The 26407-nt window shown below is 42.2% G+C and overlaps 1 protein-coding gene and 2 long non-coding RNA genes across 4 annotated transcripts; 2 read left to right on the top strand and 1 right to left on the bottom strand.

Moving 5' to 3' along the window:
• On the bottom strand, positions 1–10228 carry LOC146368679 (uncharacterized). Its single transcript, XM_084912247.1, has 3 exons — positions 9277–10228; positions 7417–7713; positions 1–2033 (listed from the first exon to the last, which is right to left on the bottom strand). The coding sequence occupies exons 1-3, from the start codon at positions 9446–9448 to the stop codon at positions 1198–1200; spliced, it is 1305 nt and encodes a 434-aa protein (XP_084768373.1). The 5' UTR covers positions 9449–10228; the 3' UTR covers positions 1–1197.
• On the top strand, positions 2848–4128 carry LOC146368680 (uncharacterized). The gene is made up of 2 exons (XR_014797584.1): positions 2848–3552; positions 3695–4128. It is a non-coding gene; the product is annotated as an uncharacterized LOC146368680 (long non-coding RNA).
• Positions 10229–10503: 275 nt separating the features above from the next.
• LOC146368678 (uncharacterized) lies at positions 10504–11955 on the top strand. 2 transcript variants are annotated; one of them, XR_014797586.1, is made up of 2 exons: positions 10504–11686; positions 11790–11955. It is a non-coding gene; the product is annotated as an uncharacterized LOC146368678 (long non-coding RNA). The 2 variants fall into 2 exon arrangements; XR_014797585.1 differs by having other exon boundaries at positions 10504–11708.
• The last annotated feature ends 14452 nt before the right edge of the window (positions 11956–26407 follow it).

The raw sequence follows: 26407 nt of genomic DNA, 5'->3' as shown, positions 1-26407 counted from the left end.
TGGACATAAATATGATTTAATTACTTCAAATTAATTTATCATGAACTCCGTCTCACATGAACAGATCTCTTTAATTCAGTTATGTAGGAATACTCTCTCACTCTCACTTCAAAACGATAAATCAAACTTTCTCTGAACAAACACTACAGACCTCAGGACGCTCTGCGCTGTTTACATTTGTTTTTGTTGCTCCCTCCTCAAACACATCTGGATAATGAGCAGAGTGAACATTTTTATGTGGTTCATAGTGATGCATGTCAGAGTTTACATGGATGAATGATGCTTGGATCTGTGAATACAATGTTGTACAGCAGTCCAGCTTCCTGTGGCTTACTTCATCAGACTTTGGAACATTTCAGATCTTAAGGGTACGAATGCACTTCAACATAGCCAGACTTTCTTTGTTAACTGACTCAAGAAAACCCAAAACCCCAGTCAGAGAAAACGGTGTCATTACGATGGATGTGAACTTTTGATTTAAGCTTTGATGATGATATAATGATAAAACATCTATAAAAACATCAAAAATACTAATAAAAAGCATCACAGCTGAAAGTATCACAAAAGATTAATGCTGGAGAAAGCTGTTAATCTGGTGATTTAGTGCACTGAGCAGTAAAATAAACATTTTAATGTGATAATTATTTTCTCTTTGAGCGTGCGCTCAGCTCTCATTAGAGCTCTGAAACGCTGAACTGGACCCAGTTAAACATTAAAGCTTACAGTCCCAAAGCCTGATCAAAGATTTGCTTTAGTCTGCAGCAAACAAATTCATTTTATTGTTTTTGTGTTTTTGTAATAGCTGCAATTCATCCATCCACACATCTTCTTCCACTTATCCGGGGCCGGGTGGCAGCGACAGCAGCCTAAGCAGAGAAGCCCAGACCTCCCCCAGCCAAGAGATACAGGCTACGTCCACACTAATGCGTTTTTGTTTTAAAACACATTGTTTTCTCTCCATTTTGGCCTCCTGTCCACACTGAGACGGCGTTTTCACTGATGGAAAACGCAGCGTTTTGAAAACGCTCTTGAAAACGGTGCTTTCACGCCGCAGTGTGGACAGTGAAAACGGAGACTTTCTAAAACGAGCCGCAGCACCAGTCCATCGGTCGATCTCCCGCTCTCTTCTCCCGTCACAAGTTACCATGGTGATGTAGCCAGGTAAAAAATAACATGTGTGATGAAAACTTATGACCTTTACAACAACATGTGTGACTTTTTTACATGTGCCGAAAAAACATTACGATGTCTGAAAGCTTCCCCGCATGTTTCACAACGATATGGTTTCTCGCCTGTGTGAATTCTTATGTGATCTCTTAAATGAGAGTGACATCTGAACCATTTCCCACACGTTTTGCATTGATATGGTTTCACACCTGTGTGAATTCTTGTGTGCGTCACTAAATTACGATTACTTCCAAACTTTTTCCCACATGTTTTACAAGTATATGGCTTCACATCGGAGTGCGTTCTTAGGTGCTTCTTCAAAAAGCTACTGCATCTGAACATTTTTCCACACACTGTACAAGCGAACGGTCTCTCACCTGTGTGGATTGAATAATGATCCTTCATTTGATAATTAAACTTAAAGGTTTTTCCACAAACATCACATTTTAAAGACTTACTACTTTTATCAAAGTTACAGTGACTCTCTGACATAGCGGGATTTTCTGCATTGTTGTGACTTTTGTGTGTTTCTCTACTTGATCTTGAATCTGCGTTCTTGTTTCCTCCCAGATCTTGACTGTCAGCTACAACAAAGTTGTGAGTGAGGAGCTGCTCCCTGCCTGCTTCTGGTTCACTGTGCTCTCCTTCCTCAGCAGCAGTCACCATAAAGGTATCCGTCTCCTCCTTCAGTCCCAGCTGCTCTCCCTCCTGACTGCTGCACTCTTCCTCTTTAATCTGTGGAGGTTCTGGTTCCTCCTGGTCCACACTGGAGCTCCTCTCCTGGTTCCAGAGCTGCTGCTCAGGGAGAACCTCCTCCTCCTCCTCCTCCTCCTCCTCTTCCTTACAGACAGGCTGCTGTGGGACGTCTGGAGAGACAGAAGGAGATAAGAAAAAGAAAAATGTGGTAGAAAATCATCTGAGTAAATATTATTAATAAAGTATAATAATAAAGGAGAATGGCCACAAATTCAGGCTGCGAGAGTGAATTGTCCCACTCCAGAATAAAGCTCATCAACAGAGGGACATCAGCAGTAAGGGCAGAGCGAGGATGAACTACCAGCTGCTGTAGAAAGGCTGCAATAAATATCCTGCAATGAGCTGATAAATAACCTGTGAGGTCTCGATGGATCCTAATCTGTAAGATGAGGGTTAAAGAACTGAGCAGCTGAATAATTCACTGAACTAAGTAAAAATAAGTTGCTGACAAATGTTAGTAAATGGAAGCAGGTGCAACAAATCAAATGTGAGTTACATCCAACATTCTCCAGCATGTTTATAATGACATCACATCACAGGGAACAGAACTTTTGACCTTCTCGATTCATCTCCATAATGTTCATCATAACTGCTGTGATCCTTTGTTCATTACGTGCTGCTGGCTTTTGGGTGGCTCTCAGCACATTCTAGCTTTAGCTTTAACCACTTTGCCTTTGTTAGCTTCTTTTAAACGACTATAGGTTTTTTTATTAAGCATGTTTTCATGGACATGCCCTAATAGCTGAACTTAGGGGAAGTTTGCATCTTCACTCACAGTGAAAAGCTTCCAAGCTAACAGCATGTTAGCATGTGACAATTTGGCTAAACCTCTGTCTATGGCCAACTGCGGCCCGCGGGCCATTTTTAATTGATTAGTTTAATTTATAAATAGCATAGAATAAGGCTGCACTTCAACTTTTGCTTGAGTGTATTGCACTTCTTCGTTTTAACACCAGGGGGAGCTACTGTTGATCAAGGCAGTTGCTCCAACAAAAAGGACAATCACAGAAGAAATTTACCCCAAGTTACTAAACGTGGCAGAACCAAAGAAGCCAAAGGTAGAAAGTGAGTGCAGAAAATTTCAGAGACGGTGGGAGAGTGAATATTTCTTCAAAGAACTCAAGGGGACGTGTCTGTTTGATCTGCACTGAAACTGCGGCAGTTATGAAAGAGTATAATGTACGACGTCATTCTGAAACCAAACATCAGGCCTATGCATCCGACACTGGTGCTGAGCGAGAGCAGAAATTAACTCTCCTGCAGGGTCAGCAACAGGATTTATTTCGTGCTCGAAAGGTCCAGGAAAAGGCTCCAATAGCCAGCTATGAGGTCGCCCAACTCATCGCGAGACATGGCGAGCCTTTTTCAGATGGAGACCTCATAAAACACGGCCTCGTTAAAGTCACCGAAATAATGTGGAAAAAGTGCAGGACTTCAACAACGTCAGCGTGTCCAGAAATCCAGTCGTGCGACGCACTGAAGACTCGTCAGCCAACATTAAACTGCAACTGTCTGATAAAGCTGTGCTTTTGATTTCGACTCCATCGCATGTGATGAGAGCACCGATGCCACAGACGCCGCACAGCTGCTCTTTTTTGCGGGGAGTGGACGAGAGCACGAGCGCTTTAGGTGAGTAAAACTATATTCCACAGTACCCGTGTGTTAATGTGCAGGTACACATGCTTCAAATATCAGTAATGCGCATCGATTCTGTCACTACTCTGCTTTTGTGCACCACTTTCTTTATCTGCGTTTTCTTGTTAACACACAGAGCACACACCGCTGTGCACAGCGCACGCACACGCAGTCAGCTGATCTCATCTGATGCACATTTGCTCCTTCATCAAGTGGCATTTGTCCGGATTTTTGGCACGAGTGGCGTCGGATCAGCACCGCAGCTGAATGGCCCGATTTACAAACCCAGCGCAGCTGATACTCACCAGAAGAATTTACTAAAATGATGCACTCCTGTTATTAAGCCCAGTTCAGTCTGTTAATGTTGATAATCGTTTCAAACGAACGTTAATAGGTGTGTTGCTGAGCCTAATAACTTAAATAAGCTTGAAATGTACCCGTCCCATCTTTATTGTTTTTCTCTGTGCTGTAAGTCTTCTGTCCAAGAAGAAATCTGAGGCTGTTGTGAGAACGAGCTACCAAAGCTTTTTCTGGATAAATCAATAAAGATCCATTTATGGAAAGATGGGATGAAGGCAGTTTTGTCTTTAATTATATTCAACAATATAACACATTTGACCACTTTTAAGTGATTTTTCTAACTTTAATACAGTAAAGTTAAGGTTATATACCTCATTTCTAGTAACTGGCCCCGCCCCTCCTATATTTTTATGTATGTGGCCGTCAGTGAAAAAAGTTTGGACACCCCTGGTTTAGGGCTGTTCAATATAACGATATATTCAATTCAATTCAATTCAATTCAATTTTATTTATATAGCGCCAAATCACAACAAAAGTCGCCTCAAGGCGCTTCATAGATACAGAGAAAAACCCAACAATCATATGACCCCCTATGAGCAAGCACTTTGGCGACAGTGGGAAGGAAAAACTCCCTTTTAACAGGAAGAAACCTCCGGCAGAACCAGGCTCAGGGAGGGGCGGGGCCATCTGCTGCGACCGGTTGGGGTGAGAGAAGGAAGACAGGATAAAAGACATGATGTGGAAGAGAGACAGAGATTAATAACAGATATGATTCAATGCAGAGAGGTCTGTTAACACATAGTGAGTGAGAAAGGTGACTGGAAAGGAAAAACTCAATGCATCATGGGAATCCCCCGGCAGCCTACGTCTATTGCAGCATAACTAAGGGAGGATTCAGGGTCACCTGGTCCAGCCCTAACTATATGCTTTAGCAAAAAGGAAAGTTTGAAGCCTAATCTTAAAAGTAGAGATAGTGTCTGTCTCCTGAATCCAAACTGGAAGCTGGTTCCACAGAAGAGGGGCCTGAAAACTGAAGGCTCTGCCTCCCATTCTACTTTTAAATACTCTAGGAACAACAAGTAGGCCTGCAGAGCGAGAGCGAAGTGCTCTAATAGGGTGATATGGTACTACAAGGTCATTAAGATAAGATGGGGCCTGATTATTTAAGACCTTGTATGTGAGGAGCAGGATTTTGAATTCAATTCTGGATTTAACAGGAAGCCAAAACAGGAGAAATCTGCTCTCTTTCTAGTCCCTGTCAGGACTCTTGCTGCAGCATTTTGGATTAACTGAAGGCTTTTCAGTGAGTTTTTAGGACATCCTGATAATAATGAATTACAGTCGTCCAGCCTGGAAGTAATAAATGCATGAACTAGTTTTTCAGCGTCACTCTGAGACAGGATATTTCTAATTTTAGAGATGTTGCACAAATGGAAGAAAGCAGTCTTACATATTTGTTTAATATGTGCGTTGAAGGACATGTCCTGGTCAAAAATGACTCCAAGGTTCCTCACAGCGTTACTGGAGGCCAAGGTAATGCCATCCAGAGTATGAATCTGCTTAGATACCATATTTCTAAGATTTTCAGGGCCGAGTACAATAACCTCAGTTTGATCTGAATGAAGAAGCAGAAAGTTAGCGGCCATCCAGGTCTTTATGTCTTTAAGACATTCCTGCAGTTTAACTAATTGGTGTGTGTTATCTGGCTTCATGGACAGATAGAGCTGGGTGTCATCTGCATAGCAGTGTAAATGTATGCCATGTCTTCTGATGATGCTGCCTAAGGGAAGCATGTATAATGTAAACAGAATTGGTCCTAGCACTGAACCCTGTGGAACTCCATAATTAACCTCAGTGTGTGAAGAGGACTCTCCATTTACATGTGCCAACTGGAGTCTATTAGATAGATATGATACAAACCACTGCAGTGCAGTACCTGTAATACCTACAGCATGTTCTAATCGCTCTAATAGGATATTATGGTCAACAGTATCGAACGCTGCACTGAGGTCTAGCAGGACAAGCACAGAGATGAGTCCACTGTCAGAGGCCATAAGAAGATCATTTGTAACCTTCACTAAAGCTGTTTCTGTGCTGTGATGAGCTCTGAAACCTGACTGAAACTCTTCAAATAAACCATTCCTCTGCAGATGATCTGTTAGCTGTTTGACAACTACTCTTTCAAGGATGTTTGATATGAAAGGAAGGTTGGAGATTGGCCTATAATTAGCTAAGACTGCTGGGTCTAGAGATGCTTTTTGAGTAAAGGTTTAACTACAGCCAGCTTGAAGGCCTGTGGTACATAGCTGATTATTAGAGATAGGTTGATCATATATATCGGATGACGATATAAAAACATCTCTCGTTTCATTTTACGCTATCGTTTGTTTCGTGGTGTAACAAAATAAACTGTTTACAGCAATATTTGTTCATGGCTTTGATGTCACTGTAGCAGCTTTATTAAAGTTCTCTCTTTCTCTTATATTTGATATAACCACACTACGAACGGACAAGCACTTGTTTTTATGTGTTGTCGTTAGCAACAACGACGGTAAAACCACCGCGTGTCCGCTTGTTTATGTTCCACATAAACCTTTCACAATAAAGCTCGAGATCCTGTTGAGACTTTTCATAATAAACTGAATCACGTGAAAGATGCAGATTATTTATGGATGAGAATTAAAAAAAAAGAGCCGTCAGGTGCTAAAAAATAAACCTTAGACTCAAACGTTAGAACAGGCTTTTCCCCGCAGCACGCCGTGTAATAAATACTCACAAAGAAAACGGCGGCCGTTACAACTTATGTCTAAAAATGTATCGTTTCATGCATCGGTTAAAACACTCGACTCCAGCTACACGACACACAGCTGGAAACACTTCACGCAAGTCGAGCTGCCCGAGATTCACAGACTTTACAGAAAATGTTACATTTTTGTGATTTATATCGTTACCGGGCGACAGATGTTTTATATCGGGATATGAGATTTTGGTCATATTCACAGCCCTAATAATAAATTACTTTGTTAATGATACAGAGACGTCTGTCATTTTTTAAATTACATAATACCAGATGCTTCATATTACAGAGACGTTATTATGGACATGACAAATTGTAAGATAATGTCCAGCATATAATCGGTTTCCTGTTTGTGGATCACGATTGTACTTTTTGCAGGTTTAAGTATTGATGGTAATCTGCGGTGGTTTAGTATTGGTAGAAATGCCCATTAAGTACTGTTGATTTTTAATTATGATTTTAGTGTTTCAATAGTAACCAAGTGAAAAGTGATGGAAAACCACCATCAGAGTTCAACAGTGATTCAATATCAGACTCTAACGTTGTTCCAACAGAATTGCCTGATATTGATTTAACATTGTTTCAATGGATATTTGCTATCTGGGCCGTCATGTCCCCTCATGTAAAATTTGCTGTTCTTCTTTAAACACAAAAGTAAGTAACAGTCCGGACTCCCGTGTGAACTTACGAAGTCTGGACTGGATGCATGAGTATTGAGAAACGGCCCATGAGTAAAATTCCTCCCTCAGAGGGACACTCACCTGTCCTGTGCAGCTTGATTTGGGGTTTCCAGGTGATATCCAGCAGTCTGCGCTGACGCTCCATCTCTTCCTCGTACTGCACAGGATCATTATGAACTTCAGGCTCCTCCTTCAGTCCCAGCTGCTCTCCCTCCTGACTGCTGCACAGTTCCTCCTGTTCCTCTTTAATCTGTGGAGGTTCTGGTTCCTCCTGGTCCACACTGGAGCTCCTCTCCTGGTTCCAGAGCTGCTGCTCAGGGAGAACCTCCTCCTCCTCCTCCTCCTCCTCCTCCTCACAGACCTGCTGCTGTGGGACGTCTGGAGGACAGAAGAAAGAAGTCACAACCACAGAAACATTAGCAGGACTTTACAGCATGACTGCGTCGCTCGTGTGTGAGAGTAAAGCCGTCCAATCAGCTGTAAGTCACTGATCTCAGATCTGCATTTATTCAGACAAACATCTGGAAGGTAAAGCCCCCTCAGCACAGCAGCAGCACCGCACTGCCACTACAGTTCAGAAATTCAATATTAGGTTTCACTGTGCCGAGGCTGCACATTAAACTCTGTGTCACTTCTTTCAGTCGCGTCCGTGACTCTGAACAACAACAGGGTGGACTTTGTTTTTCTCACACGTGTGTAAACGTGACCACAGGAACCGTGCACGTGCTGTGTACGACTTTAGCTTTTATGTGACATCATCACAAAGGGCCCGGGCGACCACTCTGACGTCACTGTTATTGTTATGACGTTAACACTGAACTCTTTACAGCTCTGCAGAATAGTGATGGTAAATTTGATTCTTTTTACTGAATCGAGTTTTAATGAGTCACTCACCAAAGTGAATCACATTTTTTGAGTCATTTGATTCACTGAGTCAGTTGACCAGAGAGTGCAAAACATGTACATTTTCACTCAAACTTAATTTGTTTCTCTTTTCATGTAAATCCTACTGCTAAGATGAATGATTCTAAAAGAAAACAACTATTTTATAGAGCAAAAAAGAGCAAAAACATTTCTAAAATTAAGCAATTTCCTATCAAAATTGCTTAATAAACATTTATTTTCTTTATTTGTATTTTATTAGTATTGTCCTTAAATGTGTTAAATATATATTTTCTCATCTAAATGTCCACTGAGCTGTGAGCCAGGGGGCGGTAATGCACCTTAACATTGGTTGCCAACCAAGAAGAAGAAGAAGCTGTGAGCCAGGAGGGAGGGGGTGAGTGAGTGAGTGATTCGTTCGCTCTATGATTCAGCACAGGAGGGAGGGGGTGAGTAGCTCAAATGTGCTGTTAGCAGAGCGATGCTACTGTGAACCGAGGATCTATTGTCTTGATGTGAGCTTCTACTCAGGGTTTTTTCTTCCAGTTCAGAGCAGAATTTTTTTGTTACGATACTGGATGTTGTTTTTCTCCACAATTTTAATTATAAGCTAGATACATTGCTGCTAACAGCAACAGGGATGAGTCAGTGAGTCAGTTGGGCTTGTGAATCATGATTCATGAGTCAGTAAAGTGATTCTCGAGTATTGAACGATTCGTTCATGATTCGCGCATCACTACTGCAGAAGAAGAAAGGAAATCAAGGAAAAACCTTTTCAGGCTAGATTACTGAGTTTAGAAGGTGCACCTGAACGCACCATCAAACACACGTTTCACCGCCAAACAAAAAGTTTTTCAAACGATTCACAGGATTGAGTGATGGATCCAGGTCAGAGAAAAGCTCACATCCAGGCTGATTTCAGCGCCTGCTGTTTGAATGGAGCGCAGTGCAGTCCTGTCCTCTGTTTGCTCTTTGTTAGCTCACATCTCCAAAAAGTCCTCACAATCAGAAACGTCCCGCAGAGCTGCGATCAGGATCCTCCCTCAGAGGGACACTCACCTGTCCTGTGCAGCTTGATTTGGGGTTTCCAGGTGATATCCAGCAGTCTGCGCTGACGGTCGATCTCTTCCTCGTACTGGACGATCGTTTTTTCAAACTCCAAGAATATTTGTTCAGCAGCAGCAGTTAGTCGCTCGTTGATAAACTCTCTCAGATGCTGAACTGAAGGCATTGTTACTGCCACAGCTCACACACTCAGCTCACACACAACAACACACCCGGGTCAGTAACGGTATTAGCGCCTTTCCTTTATTTACTTCCGCCTGTGTCACGCGGTGAGGTTCCGGAAGAGCACGAGTGTTGCCTTTAGTTCCTCTTTAAAGTGTCAGTTTGTTGCAGTAAATAAATAAAATGTTCTGAGCAGCAAGGCTGCCGTGAGAAGAGAAAACAGATCCATAAAGACCTCTGTGCAAGCTCTGTGTTTGGCTGTTTAACTTTCAACAGCAGCACGAAGCACAAACTATGCAGGATCTCCTGCAGACACACAAGCTGTCATCAGGATTTAACAGGAAACATGAGAACAAAAGCAGCTCCTCCTCCTCCTGACTGCAGAAACCTGTCTGACTCCAGCTGTGAACATCAGACCACTCACAGCTAACTCCCAGTGAACATCACTTCCAACATTCCTCCTCTGGAAACATGGAAAAACTGGCTGTGATTTGGATCTTTGCAGCTCTCGTAGGTACGTATGTTTCTGACAGGAACACCTGAAATTCAAAGACACGTTTACAGCGTTACAGATCCAGTTTGGATTTTCTTTGAGCTCACTGTGTTTTTCCAATGATGGACATGTGACTGTGGAACAGAGCTGTAAATATAACATGTTGTTTCATCAGCAGGTAACAGCTTGGAAGATGATATTACTGCCAGCAGTGCTGAAGTGTTTTCATCAGAGGGCCGTACAGTTACTGTGTCCTGTAACTATTCAGTTCAAGCTGATAATCTCCAGTGGTATCGACAGGATCCTGGATCAGCTCCTCAGTTCCTTCTCCTCATCACTGATACGAGTGAGCCAACTGTGGTGAGAGCAACCCCCCCAAACCCTCGACTGACTGCTGCACTGGACAAGGAGAGAAATCGAGTCAATCTGGAGATCTCCTCTGCTGCAGTGACTGACTCTGCTGTGTACTACTGTGCTCTGCAGCCCACAGTGACAGGAAACAGCAAAACTCTGTACAAAAACCTTTGGAGCAAAGACAACAGAATACTCCACAACATCCACTAGAGGGAGCCACACACTGTTAAACCTCTGATTCTTGTGTGACTGATGACAAAGACAACAGAAACGTGACTATCCAGTTCTGGGACCAGGAGTTGCAGTTTTAACAGTCTTCCACACCAGCTTATTGTTTTTGCTTTTGATATTTTTTTTTATTTTTAAAACATATTTTTTCCAAAATTTAAAACAAACACAAACCCCAAAACAAAGAAAAACAAACAACCATGCACTTCACAAAACACCACAGGTACCAAAAGCTACCAAAACATCAAACCTACGTCCACTGGCCGCTGCACTTTAAACGGGAGTAGCTCAGACGTCAGAGAACATCCAAAAACTACAAGTTCAGGCTGTACAGGTTTCATATATGCCTCAGAATACCAGTCAAACATTTTAGACCAAAAGCCTGTTAATGAGGGAGAAGAACGAAAGGCATGGAACAACGGACCTTCTGCCAGTCTACACCTGTCACACATTGGGGAGATAGAAGGATAAATGTTGTGCAGTCTGGCCTTAGAATAGTGTAACCGGTGGAGAATTTTAACTGAATTAACTGGTGTCTGCTGTTTATAGAGCAGGAGTGGATTTTAGACAGACACGTACTCCACATAGATTCAGGCACCTTCATCCCCGATTCATTCTCCCAAGCCTGCCTAATCCCAGCTGTATGCACCACAACAGAATTACCAAATAACTGTACAATTTTTGTGATACGATGTCTGGAATCAGGACTTGAGTATTTTGTAGATGCCATGTTCTGACGGTAGAGTTGCAAAATCTTTAAACTTGGACTGGATGTAATGCCTGACCTGCAGATATCTATATAAATGTGAATGCGGCAGATTATATTTCCGTTTTAGTTGACCAAAAGAAGAAAATTTGTTATCAACATACAAATCCTCAATAGACACTAAATGTCAGGGTCCTGGGTCTGAGCGACCCAGGATCCCTGAGCAGTTATGAATTATATTATTATTATTGTATGTATATTTGGTGTTGCTGTCTTTCTCCCTGTTTGCGTGTGTGTATATGTGTTTCGGCGGGCGCCTTCAGGCCTGGTGGGTGTGGCCCTGCTGACGGTCTGGCCACACCCGAAGCCACACACCTGCTGCTGATCAGGCCTCGTCGGGGGAGCTACTTAGGAGAGTCTTGGCGCTCCCACCGACGCGGGATCATTGCTTGAGACTCCACGTTAGTCACCCCGTTGTGCTTGGTTAGTGTGTGTGTGTGTGTGTGTGTGTGTGTATGCCCGCGGTTCTATGTGTCCTGATGGCTGCTTCTATTGTGTCCCCAGGAGAGGGGTGGAGTGCCAGACAGCAGCCAGCACGGGGGAGTGCTGAGACACGGGAGCGGAGAGCACAAACACTGGGAGAAGACACGACACAGGAGTCTGGGGAAAGCACGGGGATTTATTGTTGTTTAGTTTCATACACTGCAAATAAATGCACTGTTTACACACAGAGCGCCGCGCCTGGGTCCTCCTTCCCTACACCCCCACGGTCTGCCAGCCAGACCGTGACACTAAACCCTTTTCTCTCCAGTCATGATACGTCTTATCTTGCCAAGGAGGCATAAAATCATGATTAAAACACATCTGTACAGGTGTGTCTGGCAGTTCCAGAAATCTTCTCCTCTGATTCAAGATTCTAATGGTTTGTTTTAATTAAAATATTAGCAGCTCAGTAGTAATGTCTGAAAATTGGCAGGCCCAGCCCTCCGTCTCTCTTGGATTTCTGCAAATGCACTTTAGAGATTCTGCCCTCTTGCCATTCCAAATATAGGACGTTGGCAGTGTCATGGTTCGAATTTTTTGAGGAAGAGACATACGACTGGAAGTCCATAGTGGGTCAACACAAATTATTTTATTAGAACACACAGTACAGTGTGGGAAGAAACTTGCAACAGCAACCCTACAATCTTCCAATCTTCCTCGAGCAGACCGCTCCCCATCCTTATATTACCCTGATGACATCACAGCTAGATCTTACTGGAAATGATAACAGTTCCAAAGTTCTCCTTATATAGACATCCGATACTACTTTCGAGACAAACAAGTTTGTGATATGTTGTGCAATTTTGTGAGACTGTGTGTCCAACCGAGAGATTGTCCTGAGACGACCTCCCTGTTCTTAGTACGTGCGGGAGTGAACGTGCGTACTTTCCATGACTCTCTATGTGCATGTTGGTGTGGGCCTGAATATGTGTGTAGGTGAATGTAAAAGGCCCTACTGGACCCACAGCTTCGAGAGGTGTGAATACAATGATATGGATACCATTTGCAACAGCTTAAGCAGATAGAAAGAATGATAGAGAACAACAATAGACTAATTAAAGTGATGATAATATGCATACATTAATATTTTGCTCAGATTACCATAGATATGATTCAGAGATTATTCTGTCAACTGGTTCAACAATGATGAATGATTGATCAATGATAGTTCTGATTATAAATCGTCACCATAAGAATACAAAATAAAATATCTCTTGTCCACAGCAGCTAATTCATGACCTTCCATGCGGTTCTGTAAGTCAGTCTGTACGGATAGCACCGACTGGAACTTGGCCTCAAAAGCATCAAACCGTTCATCAGGTTTCTCCAGGATTGATTCAGATATTGTCTTACATATTTCCTGGCACATGTTCTACATTTCAATCTTGTCATCTGTGGTGACAACTTTAGGCTCAGCCAAAGCCCTGCTAGCGCAGCTATCATTAGCACCAAGCTCGCTAACATTAGCGCTGCTAATGTATCTGTCGATGGTCTTATTCTCGCCCAGGTTCCAGGCTTTCTTCAGCAGTTTGAGATATGCAGGGCAACGATTAAGCCAAAGGAACAAGTTGATTATTTAAGCTCCTGAGTGGTTTTATCTTGTGTTGTATGGAGAGCTCAAACCCACGCGTCTACATCATACACATGTGCACTAGCCTTCCACACCAGCTTATTAATCTACCAAAGACCCAGACAGAGTTTTCATTCATTTTAAAGCCTGAAAGCTGTTTTATTTTTATCATCTATCGTCCACCTGGGCCTTACACAGAGTTTCCATTGATGGAGGGACTCGACCAAACTGGAGCAGGGCCAAGCGATGGGTTTGGTGACTCACCCCCAGTTGCCACAGACGCGTCCCCAGTAGGGTGTGGTCCACGAGGGCTGTGTGGTCACCAGCCATTGGACCAGCCATTGAGAGTCACAGCACATAAATGTGTTGGAGCTGCAAGCTGTGGTCCTGCCATGGTCACAGCAGCCTACATGAAGAGCCGGGGGGCCTAGGCTCCCCCCTCCTCTCCAGGATGGCTACTAGGCTGTGGCAGTGGGATCACCTCCTGTTCCACTCACGGAGAGCAGTTCATGTTACAGGGCCATTGAATATGGCATCGAGTTCTGGAGACACAGAGACAAAAAAAGAAAACTGATGATGATAAACTCTGGACTCATGTTTTAAAATCAGTTTTGCTTCACAGAAACTCAGGAGGTTGTGAGTAGAGCAGGTCCACAGTTTGATCAAAGTAATGTTTGATTCATTTTAGTATTACTGCATTTATAACTGTTGAATGATTGTGGCTGAGCTGGGTGCTTAGTTAAAGTGTGTGCTGTAGAACATAAAGGATCATTCCCCAAGCAGTGAAAGCAGCTTAAAAACGATCCAACAACTAAAACTGGTCCATTCAGAAAAGAGCTGCTGTTAAAAAAAGTGCTTCTGCTGGTGTTCTTGTGGTCAGCAAGCTAACTAATGAAGCTCTGCAATGTGAAAGTGTTATTCACAAGCACACAAAAGCTGCTCTCCAAAACCTTCAACAGCAAACAGTGTGAACTTTCCATTTAAATGAAGCAAGAAGAACTGTTTTTAAGGATGACTGGGACATAAAGTTTACCAGGACAGCATATACAGCACTTATTTTTCACTGAACAAGGAAAGAGGCAGCTTTCTTCTGGCAGTTCAGGAAGAAACTGCAAGAAGTCTACACTGACCTTTCACCCTTCAGTAAAGGCTCAAACTTGTGTAGAACTATTGCACATTTCTGAGGAGGAAGAGGAAGTGAGAGAAGTGAAACTCAAAGAGGAGACAGAGGGCGACATCATCCAGTAGGCGGTGCTCTCCTTCTGCACTGTGTTCAATCATTGTGTCAATAATAAGTGCTGCTGTGAAGAGAACAATTCTCAGACTGAATGTTGAACATCAGCTAGTTTCTCCTGTTGATTTAAACCTTGTTGTACAGATGGAACATTGGCTGTGGATTATTCTTGCTGCTCTTTTCTTTGGTGAGATACAAACATCAACATGTTTCCTCTGTTTAAATAAATGTGTGAGTCTGATTAATGGTGAGTTTTAAATCATGTTTATTGATCCATCTCTTCCTCTGCATGTTCTGTTCTTCCTCAGAGTGTAAAGGAGAAGACAAAGTGATCCAGGAACAAGGAGATGTCATTGCTGCTGAAGGAGACACAGTTACACTTAGATGCAGATTTGAAACAACAAGAACAGGCCCCACTTTGTTCTGGTACAAACAGGAAGTAAATGGTTACCCACAGTATATGCTGCATTGTCTCTCAACATCAACAGTTAAAGCTGAAGAGTTCAATGTGGACAGATTTGATTCTAAAATCAACGAGACATCAGTTCCTCTGAAGATCCAGAAGCTTCAGCTGTCTGACTCTGCTGTGTACTACTGTGCTCTGCAGCCCACAGTGACAGGAAACAGCAAAACTCTGTACAAAAACCTTTGGAGCAAAGACAACAGAATACTCCACAACATCCACTAGAGGGAGCCACACACCTTTGTTAGGATACAGACTAACACATAACACACAGCTGTGATGAAGAGCTTCAGGTGAAGTTAATGTGATTTGAGCCTCATCCTCCTCCTGACTGCAGAAACCTGTCTGACTCCAGCTGTGAACATCAGACCACTCACAGCTAACTCCCAGTGAACATCACTTCCAACATTCCTCCTCTGGAAACATGGAAAAACTGGCTGTGATTTGGATCTTTGCAGCTCTCGTAGGTACGTATGTTTCTGAAAGGAACACCTGAAATTCAAAGACATGTTTACAGCGTTACAGATCCAGTTTGGACTTTCTTTGAGCTCAAGTTTGGAGTGATGATTAAACAGAAAAATATTTCAAGAAGTGGGAAGTGGTATTCAAAGCACAGCTTCATATCAGATGGATTCTGCTAATTCCTGTTTTATCAGAGTCACTGTGGTTACAGCTGCTAATGAAACACTGTGGGAGGATTCACATGAGCAGCAAATCCACATCAACCACAAACCAACTGCAGGAACGTTCAGACACAATAAAAACTGTCAAACATCAAAAGCTGCTCATTTACACTATTTTATATTTAGTGGATGAGGACATGCAAAAATGCAGCAGAAGCAAAATAAACAGAGTACCAGAGGTTTATCTCTTTAAGGTAAAATCTCTCACATGAAGCTAAAAGTCCAACCAGGAAGACCATCTCATGCTTGTTCCATTTATTCTCTTTGAACTCATCACATCAGATGATGATGCTCTCCTTCATCATTGTCCTGCTCTCATGTTTAAGTGTTTCCCCTCTCAGTGTCAGATGGATGCAGCCCTCCTCCACCTTTCATCAGGACCAGAGTCTGTGGGTCCTTCCACTGAGGTCATCAGCAGTCCTGCTCCACATCACATCCATCCAGATGTTCAGCATGGTTCTTCAGCCCTGCTCCACCACCACAAGAGTCCAGACTCCCTCTGATCTAAACACTGAGGACTCCTCACATGTTTCTGCAGCAGCAGGGAGAGTTTCCAGTGAGCAGCTTCATGTCCTCACAGTCAGGCGGCTAAAATAAAGAAAGCAAAGGGAACAACTTTTTCATGTTTTCATGAATGATGCGTGCAGCTGTGAAAGCTGTTGTGCAATCACATCAGTCCAGACTTCAAACTTTTGAACATTTCAAACTTCAGTCGTTTGATGGTTTTCCAACAGAGTTCTTAAAGTATGACCACAGTAGATCCAGAAGAACACTGAACGTGCTGTCGATGCAGGCCGACACCGAGGGCCCGCTGGTGTAGTCTCTGCAGGTGAAGGACGGATAAACCAGTCTGCACAGATCAGACCGAAAGATTCCAACAAGCAAATCCATCCATGAGGGGTTCTTTCCTTCAATCTAAGGGCCGAGATTTTTACTTTGTGTCATGGCTATTTATCAAAAATCTAAATCTGTGGAGTTCATCCATGGTAAGCAAAAAAATGTCATCAAAGCTCCTTCTGCCTCTCATTTACTGGTAAAAAACAAAACCCTCAAAATGCAAAACATTGAGCTGTCTCCAGTGCATGCTGGTCCACAGCAGAGCTAGACTCTCGTTAAACCCAAAGTAAATCCAAAAATACCCTGAGCAACATGAAGCAACAACTAACATGAACAAAACTCTGATCTAAAACAAATACAAGCAAAAAACAAACTTAACTAAACTCAACATTTATAATCCAACATCTAATTATTCTAAAAAACAACAAATCTCATGTTTTTGCTTTGCCGAGTTTGACTTCTCGTGTGGATTTTTACGTGACTCAATAAAATTCTGCAAACTTGGAACATTTTCCCGCAGATTTTACAGTCATGAGACTTTTCAGCTGCCTGCATTCTCACGTTTTTCCACATTATTATTAGACATAAACTTTTCCCCACACATTTTACAAGGATATGGCTTCTCTCCTGTGTACGTTCTCATGTCCTGCCACATATTAGTATTACATATTACTAGATGTTAATGTTTTCCCTCACATTTTACAGTCATGCAGATGCTCACCTGTGTGTGTTCTCATGTGCTGCAACAAATTACAGCTACATGTGAACCTTTTCCCACACATTTTGCAGTGATATGGCTTCTCTCCAGTGTGAGCTCTTGTGCTGATAGTCAAAGCAGAACAACAGTTCAGAGTACCCAGCCTTCTTAGAGTCACTGGGTGGGGTGCTTGAGGGTGCTGAATCTGGTGACTCCGTTATCCTACTGGGAGACTTTGGACGAAGTGAAGAATCTGGCATCATGGTTCCAGGACAACCACCTCCAGCTGAACGTTGGCAAGACCAAGGAGCTGGTGGTGGACTTCAGAAGGAGTCAGCACAGAGACTACAAGCCCATTATCATCAATGGAGATCCAGTGGAGAGGGTGCAGTCCTTCAAGTATCTTGGTGTCCACATCTCCTCAGACCTGACATGGGCTGCCCACATTCAGGTCCAGATCAAAAAGGCTAGGCAGCGCCTGTACCACCTACGACAACTGAGGAAGTTCAGGGTCTCTCCAGAGATCCTCAGGATTTTCTATACAGGCGCTGTGGAGAGCATCCTCACACAGAACATGACATCGTGGTTTGGGAACAGCTGTGTGAAGGACCAAAAAGCTCTTCAGAGAGTGATCCGTACAGCAGAACGCTGCTGCAGGATTGCTCTCCCCCCGCTTCAGGACACCTACACCAGGAGATGCCGGACTAGAGCAGCGCAGATACTGAAGGACCCGTCCCATCCTGGCAACAAACTGTTCCAACTTCTGCAATCCGGAAGAAGGTTCTGCATCATCCGGGCAAGGACAGAGAGACTCAAGAGGAGCTTCTATCCCCAAGCCATCCGGGCCCTAAACACACACACCCGCCCTCTCACATCATCTATAATTGACTGAGACAGCACTCTCTTCCAGACACTCTAAACCCAGGCACAATGTACATTCCAAATTCCTTTAATTTTAAATATGTTTATATTGTCTATTCTGTAAAATAGCCAGATTGTCTATTCATATTAATGTACAGAATTCACCTGCTTGCTGCTACTACTGCACATTCACCCAATGTATATACTATATATATATATATATATATATAATGTTCTTCCTCTACCCCCCCTCCTTTTTTGCACAAGTTGAGGAGCGTGTCAGGCTACATTTCACTGTGTGTTATACTTGTATAACTATGCATGTGACAAATAAAGAACCTTGAACCTTAATCCTCATGTGGACAACAAAAAAAGAGTTGGCCGGCTGTGATTGGGAGAAACAGCCTGCCTTATTTGCTTTGGTGTTTTGTTATTGGACTTTGCCCACAGCGGACACCATGTTATAATTTAAAGATGTGCACAATGGATTATTGATCATTTATTCTTCGTGTTGATGGTGTGACTAAACTGCTCATCAGTGAAGTAGCAGCAGTTGTTGCTGATGTAGTAGAAGAACCTTTTTTTCTGGGTCTATATCTTTGTCCAAGTCCGGAACTTTATGGTCTGTGTGCTGAAAAGTTCTCAGTCCCAGTTTATCATAAACAGAAGCTTGAACAACCTCGCAGCTCATCCAACAAGCCCATAAATCCCCTGAGTTGGCGGAAAGGCAGACACAGCTGGGAGAAATTAGACTAACGAGACAGGAGAGAAGTAACCTGAACACACTGACATCAGACTGGGACTATCAAAATAAAACAGAAAACACGAAACAAATGAGAGAGAGAGAGAGATAGCCTTTATTTGTCAGTTGCAGGTCTTTTGCCCACAACCGAGATGACAGACCTTGCCGACCGTACATACAATACACAAACATCACATTGGGGAGACAGGTCAGGCTAGGTAGCGAGGAAAAAAAAACATCGAAATGTGTAACACAGAAGGATAATACAGGAATGCACAGATATCAACACACCATAGCACAATAAACACAGACAGCAACATGGGAAAGAGTTCCAGTGTGTACATCTGATCTGGGACCGCTGCAATCTTTCGACTGCGCCTCCAACTGACCCGATGTCCACATCAGAGGGGAGGTAAGCGTTGGAGGTGGCGTTGGATTCGGGGTAGGGAGGGTGATGCGTCAGTGAGTGCTTATCAGTATCAGTATATGTATGTGTGCGTGTCCATAGTTCAGCTGAGACAGTGTCCTTCGCCCTGCTAGGCTAAGTAAACAGTCTTCCAGCCAACCCAGGTGGCCTTGCATGGAATGGGAAGGAACAGACTAAACACAGTCGTTATCAGGGAGTTTTGTTCAGCTCCAGCCTTGCAGCTGGCGCCAAAGGGGTATCCGCATAAGTGATGGTATTTTTTACTTTAGTGCGAACAGCTCATATGAATTTCAAAGCAGTTCTACAGTCCAACACTGGTCTCTCAATCTCCCGTTGGAGAGCCGCGAGCTTCGCCATACTTGCGTTCTGTGATGTTGTCATTTCTTGTGCTCAAGGAGCCGATTCTGAGAACTCACGGCAGTGTGCCTCCCTGAGATGTCATCCAATTTTGCGCCCAGAGATGTTATTCCGAGCTAGCCCTTCCGAGATGTAATCCAGTCTGCAGTCAGAGATCTTATTCTGAGTATTCACAGCAGCCGTAGCCTCTCCAAGATCTTATCCGTGGTGCACTCAATGAGCCCATTTTGAGAAACTCACGCCTCTCCCATCGTTCCAATCCCAGCGGGCAGCCTTGTGGGGGTTTGAACAGCCGGTTCCGCTTTCTTTAATCTTCGATAAGTCAGGGCCAAGCCAGCTCCGATCAGCAAGAACCCTGTTACCATGGTTCCGAATAGGTAGATATCTTCAGCACTCAGGCTCACCCGAGCCCAAACTTCTCGTTGAGAAAGGGGTGTCAATTGCATTTAGGGACCAGTTGATCCAATCCATAATTCCTCTTTTAGGTTTTAGAGAACAGACTGTGAGAGAGTGTTCCAGGGAAAATACAAAAAAAACTAGACTAGACAAGGACATAAGCAGGGAAGATAAGGGAGAGGAGAAAAAGTGCGTCCGCCTCCTCCGAGGGCCAAAGTAGAAGTACAAATCACAAAGACGCAGACTTGACACTGAGAGACAGACTGAAAGAATAAAAGACATGGGACCCAGAGACGACAGAGACTTAAAGAAGAATTAACATCAAACTAAACTCATGACCAGAACCAAACTGAAACAGATTTATAACACTCATTAAAACAGGATAAAGAATCAGACATAAATCATAATACAGAAAAGCACCAAAACATTAGAAACAGACAATGCTGGGTCAAAATGACCCAGAACCGTGACAGTAAGATGAACATCAGTATTTGTCCAGGTCCTAAATGTTTCTGATGACCAACACTTTGGCTTGTTCTGGTGTTCCATTGAGTTTAATGAATCCTCTACAGTTTGTGCTCCATGTATTTATCTCTCTGTTTCTTCAAGTAACGTGTTTTCCTGGTGAGTCAGCATTTTGTTTTGTCAGATGTTCATTCATGAAGACGTCGCATCCTTTCAGTTTCTTCCCTTGTTTTATCAGTTTTGTGTTTTCTGTTACCAAATCTCACCTTACGGCTGCTTTGTTGTTGTCATTGTTTTTTTGCCTGTCCTGTTTGTTTTAGCCGTCAGAATTGTTGTCTGAAGCCCAACAAAGATACCCAACGGATTTACTTTACCAAGTGGATCACACGACTTTGCCATGTTGGTCCATTTAATCGACTTTTGTTGTTGTTATTATTGAATTTATTTTATTTTTATTTTCAGTTGTTACAGACGGGACAGACATGGTTGTGGGAGAGGAAAGGGAGAAAGAAATATGAAGGACAAGAAAAACAGAGGGGAAGAGTGACAGTGAGAAAGGGCACTTAGAAAACAATCTCCCAGATCAGTGAGAGAAAAATAAGAGAAAACGAGCGATAAAAGAGAGCAGCATATTAAACACAACACCGTCACGTGAATCCAGCTAAGTGTAAATAACAGTAAATATTAAATATCGAATGTTGTTGTGCAGCACGCAGGATCCACAGTGTGGAATGTGCTGCCCTCTGGGACCCACTAAGGCAAGTGGGCCCAGGTCCATCCAGACCAAAACTCAGAAAACACAAAAACTAGTTCAAATAGTCCAAACCGAGTATAGAGCAGTGTGTGCAACACAACAACAAACAGGAAGTTGTGTCAATTAACCCAATATCTATGGTTTTCAGAGATTTCCTATCAGCCCCCCAGTCAATTCCCACTAAACCCCTCATTATATTTAACACTTTCTTTCATTATCTATTATTTTCTGAATATGTACAGTCCATGTCACCCTTTCATCAAACCACAACCCCAAATTATTTTACCCTTTCCAACTCTTGTCCATAATTTGATCTTGATTTCATCCCCAACTCTTTTCCGTGTAAAAAACATTATTTTAGTCCCATTAACGTAGAGCTTAAACCCTGTTAAGAAATAGAGAGATATTTTTAATGTGTATCTGCTCATTAGATTGTTTTATGTACTTTAATAATGAAGGCTTGTAGAGCAAGGCCACTTTTGACTCACAAAAAAACAGGAAGTTTTAGTGCACAGGCATATTAATAGATAAGACACAGAAAAGAGGAACTTTGCCATATAAGCAATGTTTGAAACTGTGTGACGTGCAAAGTACAGAAATAACACCATATAAGACACATGTGGAGCTAAAAATGTTAGAGATCCTGCAACTGGCGTTTGGGCTGTGCAGGGGTCTCTCTCTTTCAGAAGATGATTGAATAAAAAGAAATATAAATGTATTAACACACCATGAGTCGTTTTCTCTGTTTTCTCGGGGACAAAAGAATCGGGGTTAATAACCCTCATCGATACGACCACTGCTCCACCTCTGTAATGGCTCCCTGTACCTTCTTTACCATTAATTTCACATTTCTTCTTCGTCTTGCGCAGATTGCAAAAATCTGCAAAAAGCGAGAACCCCATCCCACCCTCTATGTTCTTAAACACATCATTTATCAGCAATGAAAACAATAATGGGCTAACTATGCTCCCTGGTGGCGTTTCCATTTTTTATTGACAAACTTCCCCAAATATCCTTTATTTTCTACATAGTACACTCGTCTGTCATTTCTCATTCTCTCCATTATTCTGCAGATGTTGGATGTTAAAGCTATTGGTCTGTAGTTTCCTGGCTTTGAGTCATCCTTCCCTGGTTTACGTATCGGTGTAATCACTGCCTCCTTCCAGCTTTGTGGAAACTTCCCTCCCTCACAAACTCTACTATGTAACTCTAATAAAACATCTTTAGTCGACTCTGTCAGGTGACTTATCGTTGGATATCAAACCTGATCTTTCCCTGGTGCTGAAAGGTTGGATTACCTAAGTGAGCAGTTCTGTCTTTGTAAACAACATATTCAATGAATCATTTGTGTCGTCTACTTGCTGCAGTCTCCTCCTATTCTCTGCAGCTGTGATTTCTCTTCCCTTTGACCTTCACTAAGTCTTCACTTGAACTTTGAATCTGAACAAAAGTTTTTCCGTCATATCTTCTCTTCATCTTTCACTGCTATAACTAAATGCAGACACAGATTCTCTTTGTCTCTCACAGGCTGTCAGTGATCTTCAGTCTGTTTCTGACTTTGTTTCTGCTCACAGTCAGAGGGAGCTGACATATTCAACATGAACACAGATCATGAAGTTACAGAGTTATTCTGTCTGTTCTGACTTAAAGTTGTTGATGATCAAAGATGAATGGATCTTCAGATCTGCTCTGCTGCAGTGACAGACTCTGCTGTGAGGCCCACAGTGACAGCAAACCCACAGAGATGCTCCACTAGAGGGCGACATCATCCAGTAGGCGGTGCTCTCCTTCTCACTGTGTTCAACCATTGTGTCAATAATAAGTGCTGCTGTGAAGAGAACAATTCTCAGACTGAATGTTGAACATCAGCTAGTTTCTCCTGTTGATTTAAACCTTGTTGTACAGATGGAACATTGGCTGTGGATTATTCTTGCTGCTCTTTTCTTTGGTGAGATACAAACATCAACATGTTTCCTCTGCACACGACTCACAACAAGGACAGAAAGAGGAGATTTAATCATTTTACACTGTGGAACTTTTCAATAACTTCAATCATGTTTATTGATCCATCTCTTCCTCTGCATGTTCTGTTCTTCCTCAGAGTGTAAAGGAGAAGACAAAGTGATCCAGGAACAAGGAGATGTCATTGCTGCTGAAGGAGACACAGTTACACTTGGATGTAGATATGAGACCAGTGACTCCAGTCCATATTTGTTCTGGTACAAACAAGAAGTAAATAGTTACCCAAATTATATGCTGCATTGTTTGTCAACATCAACAGTTAAAGCTGAAGAGTTCAACAACGACAGATTTGATGCTAAAATCAACAAAACAGAAAAATCAGTTCCTCTGAAGATCCAGAAGCTTCAGCTGTCTGACTCTGCTGTGTACTACTGTGCTGTGAGGCCCACAGTGACAGGAAACAGCAAAACTCTGTACAAAAACCTTTGGAGCAAAGACAACAGAATACTCCACAACATCCACTAGAGGGAGCCACACACTGTTAAACTTGTCTGGTTTGTTTCACTCAGTTAATAAAATGTCTGTTGCATAAAAAGAGAAGCTTTAATTCACTTCTTAAAGGGGAGATTGTTCTAATAAATAATTCATCCACCGTTGTTGTCCTCTCTCTTCACTGCAGTTTCTTTAAAACTGTCTCTTCATGATCAGATGTGCAGATCACAGCCTGATGGTAGCAGACCTGTTAGTGACTTTTAATCTTCATGCATCATTTTTTGTTTCCCAGATATTTTTTTCTTTCACATATTTCATGAATATTGCTTCTGAGACAGGTGTGAAATTATATTTATATTATATTTAGCACAGCTCAAGAAAATACAATGAGAAAGCAAAATAGCTTTATTGGGTAAAAATAAAAGTGAACGCTCACGCGACTTGCTGCTGCTACTCACTGGCATCTTTGTATCTTTCTTTATATTCTTTGATACATCTTAACAAATTTAATCCTTCTTGTCTCCTACTTACACGACTGGCGATCGAATTTTGCAAGTGCCTGAGTATTTTGGGTCTAGTTCATCTGCCTGTTTGTTTTGACCGTTGTCTCCCTTGGATCCGTACACCTGACGCAGGATCTGCGTCTTGCTCGTTTGGGTTTGGATTTTTATGTCATTGGTCTACTGACCTAGTGTTGGACTTTACCAATACTCAGCTGACCAGCTTCTCCGACTCCGCTTTCACCTGGCTGCATTCCTCCCTCGCCGAAAGTACGTTCACCTGGGCTCTCGTCAGAATTTTCACCATGACGACTTTAAGCCAATACAGTCCCTCTGGTCCACTTCTCGTCGTCCTCCATGGAAGTTTCACAGGGCTGTTGACCACAGTGTGTTAGCCAGCCTGCTCAGGTCGGCTAACACTTTTGTTCAGTCTGACAGCACCGATGTCAATTTCGGCCTCTTTGCTTACGAGCAAGGTTCATCTCATTCGGGATCTGCTCACAGATCGTAACTTTGACTTTCTGTTTGACTGAGACGTGGCAACAGCCCAGTGACTTTTCGCAGCTCAACGACTCCACTCCCCCGGGGTTTGTTTACACCTGCCAACCTCGTGAGAATACCGGCCGCGGTGGAGGTTGTCAGGTTTATATTGTTGATTGTCATTTATGCTTAGAAATATTTAACCATATATGCTTAGAGGTGTATAATCGATTGTGTAGTGATAGGATGTGTGATCCTATCATTAAATTATCATTAAATTTGAATAAATCTAAACTTATGTTATTTGGAAATAGTAATTTAAATACAAATGCAAAGATTCAAATAAATGGTGTTGATATTGAAAGAGTCAGTGAAAATAAATTTCTGGGGGTAATAACAGATGAAAAACTTAACTGGAGAGCTCACGTAAGATATATTCATTCCAAAGTATCACGTAGCATTGCAACACTAAACAAGGCAAAACAGGTATTCGACAGAACATCACTTTATTTTCTCTACTGTTCACTGGTTTCACCATACTTAAGCTATTGTGCAGAGGTCTGGGGCAATAACTATAAAACCACATTACATTCACTTTTTACTCTTCAAAAAAAAGCAATTCGAATCATCCACAGTGCAGGTTACAGGAACATACAAACTCACTATTTTTGCAGTCTGAAATATTGAAAATTGACGATCTAGTGAAATTCCAAACAGCACAAATTCTATTCAAAGCAAAAAATAAAGAACTGCCAGGAAATATTCAGAGTGGTTTTTTTTTGAAAGAAGGAAGTTATAATTTAAGGGGTTTTTGTAACTTCAAAACAATGAAGGTTTGTACTACAAGAAAAGGCTTTTGTGTTTCTGTTCATGGAGTGAAACTATGGAACAGTCTGAATATGGAATTAAAGCAACATCCAAACATAAAACTGTTCAAAAAGAGTCATAAAAATATGATCTTCTCGAACTATAAAGAAAAGGAAAATATTTAAAGTAAGTGAATGTCTCTATTTAAAAAAAACAAACAAACAAACAAAAAAAACTCATGATGTGATATTATAGTATATAGTATATCAGAAATCTGTTCACTATTTTTATTACAAATTATATCAGTAAGGAAGCTGACTAAATATTAACTGATAATTTATGGCAAAGATTAAATAAGTGTTTACTTCTTCCCTTTCAACATGTAAATTAATCAGAACGTTTTTTTGTATGTAATTTGTATAGTATTTTTTTTCTCTTATTTTCTTTTCTAAATGTACCTGTATATTGTTCACATGTTGAAATAAATTACCAATCGAATCGATCTTTAGGAGTCTGCAAAGACTTCGTGTGCATTCCAGAGTGTTCTGGCAGTCACACCCACATCCTGGGAGCGTGGGAGAGGTCGTACCTTCTCTTATAGTTTTATGGTCGGATAAACGTGTCTATATCTGTTTTAGGCTAAGTGCCTTTTGTTTAGATGAACTGCTGGATTTCCAGACCAGCAGGTTTAGGGAAGTCTTTATGGGTCACATTCTGACACCCCCCCCCCCACACACACACACACAGACAAGGTATTCTTTGTTCACATGTATAACTATGTAAGATGTTATATGTTAATGCACCTATGTATATCCATGTGACCTCAATAAAGAGCAGTGTTACGAGGGAGCGGACGAGAGCGACTGGGGTCAAGCGAAGGAACGGCGCTTGTCGTGGTTCTCTCCCTCATGC

The sequence above is a fragment of the Perissodus microlepis genome, chromosome 18, assembly GCF_051167445.1.
Source record: "Perissodus microlepis isolate ML-2025 ecotype Zambia chromosome 18, ASM5116744v1, whole genome shotgun sequence".
NCBI lineage: Eukaryota > Metazoa > Chordata > Actinopteri > Cichliformes > Cichlidae > Perissodus > Perissodus microlepis.
The sequence above is the reverse complement of the archived record's forward strand: the minus strand, read 5'-3'. Positions and strand labels throughout refer to the sequence as shown.